This window comes from Dufourea novaeangliae, unplaced genomic scaffold (genome assembly GCF_001272555.1).
Source record: "Dufourea novaeangliae isolate 0120121106 unplaced genomic scaffold, ASM127255v1 scaffold36, whole genome shotgun sequence".
Classification (NCBI taxonomy): domain Eukaryota; kingdom Metazoa; phylum Arthropoda; class Insecta; order Hymenoptera; family Halictidae; genus Dufourea; species Dufourea novaeangliae.
Genome location: NW_015373907.1, coordinates 26,091 through 33,663, shown reverse-complemented (window position 1 = coordinate 33,663; position 7,573 = coordinate 26,091). Strand labels below are relative to the sequence as shown.

The 7,573-nt window shown below is 43.0% G+C and overlaps 1 protein-coding gene across 1 annotated transcript; it reads left to right on the top strand.

Moving 5' to 3' along the window:
* The first annotated feature begins 1,486 nt into the window (after window positions 1-1,486).
* Window positions 1,487-2,236, top strand: LOC107193868. The gene is made up of 2 exons (XM_015583400.1): window positions 1,487-1,564; window positions 1,628-2,236. Exons 1-2 carry the CDS (start codon window positions 1,487-1,489, stop codon window positions 2,234-2,236), a joined length of 687 nt encoding a protein of 228 aa, XP_015438886.1.
* The last annotated feature ends 5,337 nt before the right edge of the window (window positions 2,237-7,573 follow it).

Below are 7,573 nucleotides of genomic sequence, written 5' to 3'. Positions count from 1 at the left end.
TCTCAGTCAGGTATACTAATGCTTACAAATATGTATACACGTAGATACAAATACCACCCTAGGGATCGTCGAATGTCCTATTGCATAAAAGAGGCCGAGCGAATATCCCCTATTTCAACTGCGAATTTCGCCCAGGGGCTTTAAGAATACATTTTTGAGATATTTTACTAACGATTTATGGAATAAAATTTCTTTCCATTTTTGGTCCCGTTACATGAGGATCCCCCCTTAAGAATTGGGTCGATTTCGTTCCGTTTGGCCAAGACTTCGCAGATGGAAATTCGATCCATCATGTTTTTTTGCGTCAATTCGTGTGGCACCCAAACATCGAGCTTCTTTTTGAATCCAGCGTTATGTAGATGGTTTAAAACTGTTTCGTGGTCGATCTTTAGCTCCTGGACGATGCTACGACTGCTAACATGCCGGTCTACTTCGATTATTCCCATGATTTTATCGACATTTTATCGAACGGAATCGACGAAACCAAAATTGCGAGTAATTGGCTGTGGCAGTATCGGGACTATAAACACCATTCACAATTTCAGCCGCCTGGCTTGCATTTTCATCTTTATCAAAGCAAAATTGTAAAATATACCGAATTTTCTCTTTGTTAACTTCCATCTTTTACACCCTATAACTCACAACTGAATCGATCAATCAAAAAACTGTAGCATACACAGCCATGTAATACCGGTACAACTACCGAGTACTGTTGAAGACAATCCGGGTAGATTTACTTCGCGTGTAGGACGGAGGATTCGTTTTCCTGAACGTTTACAAGCCGGTTTTAAGTAAGTGTAGGTTTAGTTCGTTAGTAGTAGTTATGGTTATTATAGTGTTAATGTAGTTGGTAACATGTACATATTTTGTTTGTTATTTAAGTGCGAGCGAACCGGTAAAGTAATTACTACCTTTTCTTTTGCCAGTTGCGTTATCACTGGTAAGGGGGTACTGTAGCGTGCACAGCCAGGTAGTTTGCTGTGGAGCGTCCGTGGACTGTTGCTGGTCATTTTAGCCCTTGAGCCGATGAGCTCAAGGTTTCGAGGGTAATAAAATGGTTTGCATCTGTGCGCAAGGATTTTCGGTGCGACAGGAAAATTTCCGTTTAAGTGGTCGGGGGAACTTTCTCTTTTATGGGTTTTCTTCCTTCCCCGAAAAGACAGCGTGTGCAGGCGAGGGCATCCAGTCACGAGCACTCGTCTAGTAAGGACACTGAATGAGTCATTTCGCTACCCTTAACGAGGGCAAGTATTTTCGATTTGTTGTTGGGAAATCAGCAACATTATTTCTTTCTAAAATTTGTGTGTACATATTAGTGAGAACGTATAAATAAATCTTAGCATAGTATTCTTTGTGTACGGATTCCTTTTTCCACGTCACCACCTCAAATTGGTGACACCGACGTGATCTTTTAGTGCAGAGACGTGAACGTGAGAGACAAGTGAAAATACTTTACTAGATTTTATAAATCGCGAGTGTCGCAAAAATGTCGTCCCCTACCGGTGGAAGTGAGATGACCGTCGCGTCCGGTAATGTCGATACCGAGTGTGAATCGGTGAACGTGGTGAGCCAACAGAATGTGCGCATTCCACAGTTTTGGCCCCATAAAATTGTACTCTAATTCAAGCTGCTCGAGGATTACTTCAAGTCCGCACGTATTTTGAAGGACGAGACTAAGTTCAGCATCACGATTGCGAACTCGGGTGAAAAGTACGTCGAGTTGGTCGAAGACGTTATATTAAATCCAGCAGAAGAAGGACAATTCGGAGTTCTGAAACGTGAGTTGATTAAGAGGCTCGCCGAGTCGGATAGTTCGCGGGTGCGCAAACTGATGGAGAGCGAAAAGATGAGAGATCGCACGCCATCGCAGTTCTTCAGAGATTTGAAGAAGCTGGCCACCCAATTGACACCCGACGATTTTATCGTGACGCTATGGAAGAACCGGCTGCCGGCCAACACGCAGCGAGTTCTGGTCGTCATGACGAAATCTAGCATCACCGCACTGACGGAGATGGCGGATAGGATCCATGAAATCCAACCGGAAAATGGACACATCGCTGCCGTGACCGAGAAATCGGAACTAAGTGCGGTGGCAAGCCAAGTGGATGCCCTGATCAACAATCTACGTCGGTCACATTCGCCTTCAGGTCAACAACGCAGTCAAAGGCAAGGAACCCCTATGCGCAGGACGACGCACAGTGGTCCAGAACGCCGATTTAGCAATTCAGAAGTTTAAATTGGGTGTAAACATGGGAATATCAAAAGCAAACTTGGTAAGCATGTATTTAATGTTCCTCTTTCTTAAAAAAAAATTAATAACTAATGTTTGTTAATAATAACTCTTCTATAAACATTATAAAAAAAATTTTTTTTTACGGATTTATCATTGTCAATTACAAGTTCTCATATATTATTCTCGAACATTAATGGACTTCTTTCAAAATTTTTCTTCTGGATAACGAAATTGCGGATATTAAACAATCAGGGAATACTAGTAATGTATGGAACAAATCAGTAATTGTTTTAGTTCAAGACAATTTTTTATAAATTTGTATGAACATTAGATGTATTCACCGTGTTCCGCATAGCTTTAAAATTCGAAATTATGTTGGAAAAAAAGTTTATCCGCAAAGGTTTTGCAGAATTGAGGTTTAGTTGTAAATAACTATTGATGCCGGCTATTGCCGGACTTGATTTGTGATTTAATTGTTACTTTAAGTCTTGTTTATTGAATTACGATTAGTTCCAAGTGCGCCATTTTGCGCCTAAACAATAATATTTTTGTTGTTCTATCAGCCTAGCAAGTAATACATTCTGTATAAAAAGTATCCGGAATTATTAAATAAAATACAAAAAATTAATACATTTATCAAAATTTATTTTGTCGCCTTCCAAGTAGGCCCCATCGAGTGCAATACAACATTCATACATTCTTCGTAGGCTGATTGAGGTATGGCCTTCAGCTCTTTCAGCGAATCTTCTTTTATGGCCTCAATTGACTCAAAACGTCTTCCTCGAAGTGGCAATTTTAGCTTCGGAAACAGGAAAAAGTCACACGGTGCCACATCAGGCGAGTACGGTGCTTGGTCGATAACATTCGTTGAGTTTTTAGCCAAAAACTCTTGCACAACGATGGCTTTGTGCGATGGTGCATTATCGTGGTGCAAAATCCATGAATTGTCCATCCACAAATCTGACCATTTTCGGCGGATATTCTCGCACAAACGCCTCATGACGCCTAAATAGTAATCCTTATTCACCGTTTGTCCCTTTGGAAGAAATACGGAGCGCACCACTCCACAGTAATCAAAGAAAACTATGAGCATGACCTTGATTTTCGAGCGACTTTAACGCGGTTTTTTGGGTTTCGGCTCGTTTTCGAGGCGCCATTCCGAAGACCGTTGGCTTGTTTGTATGTCGTACTCGTAAACCCATGTCTCGTCGCCAGTTACGATGCATTTTATGAAGGTGGGGTCCGTAGAAGCTCGGGAAATTATGTCTTCAGCGACCTACTTTCGATTCTGTTTTTCGAAAATTGAGCTCTTTTGGTACCAGTCGTGCGGCGACGCGTTTCATGCCAAAAATATCAGTCATAATGTTATGAACGGACTTAAAAGATATGCTGACCTCTTCAGCCAACTCTCTAAGACTCATACGACGATTTTCGAACACCAGCTTCTTGATTTTGTCGATGTTTTCGTCGTTCGTACACGTTGCAGATCGACCAGAACGAGGCAAATCAACTACCACATCTCGGCCCTCTCTGAATGCTTTATACCATTCATGTGCCTGTGTTTTTGACATGCACGATTCACCGTAAATCTTCTGCAACATTTTCAGTGTTTCGGCACACGAAATTTCGTTTGAAAGACAAAATTTAAGACAAACTCTTTGTTCAACTATGGTCTGTTTTTCGAAAGATGATGTCTAGGAGGTTGGCCTGCCTCGGCGCGTGGCCTGGCGGGGATCCAACGCGAGCTACGTATTTCGTGCGACGTTGTGACGGTCTCATTGCCACTGTGTGTCTCTTTCCATCCTCCAGCACTTTGGCACGAGAGGCTCTCGCTCAGACGCTCGGTAAACCAACTTCCTTCTTTACCCTGCGATTTCCACGTGTAGCGTTTAATAACCTACGTATTAATTTAATCCCCTTTTAATATGTTGATCAATATTTGGGTACGACATTCTTTCAAAAGAAATAAACTTTTTAAAACGTTCAGCGTCTCGTCAACATTCTCCGCCATTTCCAGACAATGAATGATTGACGGGCGCGTGCCGAACGCAGTCCCCACCACTGATGCCAGAATCGTGGGATTTTCGCGTGAGCGCTTACCATGCCTGCCGTGGGTATTTTACACAAGCTATTCTAGCCTGTCCGTGAGCTCTGCCCCCACTACGTCCTACTCGGCGACTCACCAACACAAGCGTTTTCTACCTCTGTCCGTGTGCGCTCTGCTTCGCGTGTTCTCGGCAAAAGTCTACGTCACGCGTTTACGACGCGACGACCGAGTGGCCCAAGCCAGGTCAAAAATCCCAAATCCCAAGCAACCTAAAATTTACGTCCTAAACGCGGAGAGCTGCATGATTTCTCTCACGCGTTCATGATGAAGACCCCGTCCGAAACCCCGTTCGAATCCCGATGCGACGGAGATCGGGGGATAGTAACATCATACTAGGAAATGTTCCCGAACTGAAACAATGACCGATTTGTTTCAAATATTATGTATATCATCTGATTCTTTAATATCTTCAATTTCCTCAGCTAGAAGAAAAAATTTTCATAAAAATCGATTAACATTGGAAGATGATGTAAAAGAACTTCTGGTAGACAACAATCACTCAGACGAAGAAAATTACATTTGTATTTTTCTTTATAGAAAATTAGTATTGGGTTGGCCGGCACAGTAGTATTGGAGGGAGTCCTGCGTACTCTTTGGCTAGGACGACTCCCCACGAACATGCAAGTTATTCTTGCTACACTAAAGGATGCTGGCCTAGACAAGGTCGCCGAACTGGGGGATGTAATTGCGGAAACGTCAGCCCCTCGTGGTCAGGTAGCTGCGGCGTCTGTGTGTCGACCCCAAGGGATTAAGGGCGCAGGTAACTCGGTGGAGTCGTTACTTGCCAGTCAAATATCGCAGTTGGCGATATCTTCACGGCAGGAGATCGCTGCTATTCGACAAGAAGTAGTTAGAACGGATCGTCCGTCACGACGCGATACCCTTGGGTCCCGAACGCGATCACCGAGCAACAGGAGTGGGCGATCACGGGGCGACAGCAGTTCACGTTCACGCACGCGTTCGTGGACCGGGACAACGCATGGCAAACGGGGAATGTGTTGGTATCACTGGAAGTTTGATACCGAGGCGAGAAGGTGCACCCCTCCATGTAACCCATGTCCAATAACTCCATGACCCTTGCCCAACGATGCGCCGTCTTTTCGTCATGGACTTCACGTCAAAGGTGCAGTTTTTAGTCGACACCGGTGCCGATCTCTGTGTGTTCCTTCGCAAAATGACTCGGGGACAGCGTGACAAATCGCAATACACACTTTTTGCGGCAAACGGGACTGAAATTGCTACGTATGGTTCTTTGACATTGACGTTAGACCTGGGACTGCGTCGGATTTTCACCCGGAGATTCGTGGTTGCGGATGTAGCGAAGCCCATCATAGGCGTGGATTTCCTGTTCCATTTCGGGTTACTCGTGGATATCCGTAATCGTCGGCTAATGGACCAGGTGACATCACTCTCGGTGCGGAGTCGAACGGTGGATGGACGCGCACAGTCGGTACCGAGTTTAAAAACCGTTTTCGGCGACTCCGCGTATCACGAGTTGTTGCAGAAGTTCCCGGAGATAACACGACCGGAAGGAACATCATTGGAGCGGAAGCATTCCACAGTGCATTACATACGCACCACACCGGGCCCGACGATTGCCTGCAGACATCGCCGACTTGCACCGGACAGATTGAGGGCAGCCAGGAAAGAGTTCGAGACGGTGATGCGTCTGGGGACAGCAAGACCGTCGGAGAGCAGTTGGTCGTCTCCGTTGCACATGGTGCCGAAGAAAGGACAAGACGAACGGCGGCCATGTGGGGATTACCGCGCTCTAAATGCACGGACGCTTCCCGACCGATACCCCGTGAAACATATAGAAGATTTTGCACATTCGTTGCGAGGTAAAAACATATTTTCAATAATAGATTTGGTCAGAGCCTACAATCAGATTCCGGCAGCGTCCGAAGATATACCAAAGACGGCAATAACAACTCCGTTTGGACTATTTCAATTCCCATTTGAGCCGCTCAATGCACACATCGATTAACTCCACTTTTTGAAAAATCTTAAATTTAAGTGTCAAAGCCCTTGGTATAGTCATAACTTTTTATATTTATAATAACTTTCCTGAATAATAAAGATTAGCACCGTTAAATGGCAAATTTTTTTGGCCATTGAATAATAAGTAATTTATTTCAGAAGCCATTTCGATTAACTCCATACTCTAATGTAAATCGTTTCAGTAACGCTGTATCTGTTCTGGCCGTGCATCGACGCTTATTTGTTTTTAAACAGCCGAAGATGCTCTCTCCCTCTCAATAATATTCGTAACAAAATCGCATCGGTAAACAGATAAAAAGAAGCACAATGCAAACGGTAGTTAGTATAGCAGTGATCTCGCACGCTGAATGTTACTGTGTACTTCTTAGTCTTTTCAACATTACTCCCAGATTGTTTTTAAAGAAATAAATATTATACCGTTATAATCAAGATGAGTGAGACTAATAATGTGAGTGAGGAAAGCAGTGATGATTCTTCAATACGATTTATCAACAGAAAGTCTGGTCCAAGAAGACGTTTATCGTTTTCCTCGGATTCATCGGATTGCAACAGTACAAACCCAACAAACACATTGATTGGGAGGAAAAGAAGTCGTAATCCTGTTAAATGGATACGAAATTTACAAAAGCATAACAGGATAAAAGGTTTGGCATACAGGAATAGGGGAGGAAAATTAATACCTGCAAAAACATTTGTCGATATACAATGCAGATGCCGTCAAAATTGCAATCAAAAAATTATTTCGGATGAGAGAGAGGCTGCCATGAAAGAATTTTATAGTTTACATAGTCAACTTGACCAAGATATTTTCTTAAGAGGTTGTATCAAAGTTAACGAAATAAAAAGAAGGCGCCTTACGAATGAAACTAAAGAACGAAGATCACATTCGTTTACATATTACTTTCGAAAAGAGAGACTTGATATTCCCGTTTGTAAAAAATATTTTAGAGACACTTATCAGGTGAGTGACGGGCGGATATACGATTGTTGTTCTAAAGAACAAGTTACATCTTTGGTTGATAAGCGCAAAGGCCGCGTTGCAAGCAATAAAATAGATGATACAAATGTTATAAAGCATATAAAGTCATTTCCAGCCTACAGTAGTCACTACACCAGAGCTCATAATCCAAGACGACAATATTTAAATCCTGACTTAAATATTAAGAAGATGTATGAACTATACGTCACAGAATGTGAAAAGGAAAACGTAGCACCAGTGAAAGAAAAATATT

What these genes read in the sequence shown, in the direction of transcription:
- LOC107193868 (XM_015583400.1), top strand. Translation starts at nt 1,487, where the DNA reads ATGTCGTCCCCTACCGGTGGAAGTGAGATGACCGTCGCGTCCGGTAAT. An exon ending in AGTGTGAATCGGTGAACGTG is followed by an intron (nt 1,565 to 1,627) that starts GTGAGCCAACAG and finishes CTCTAATTCAAG; the next exon opens with CTGCTCGAGGATTACTTCAA.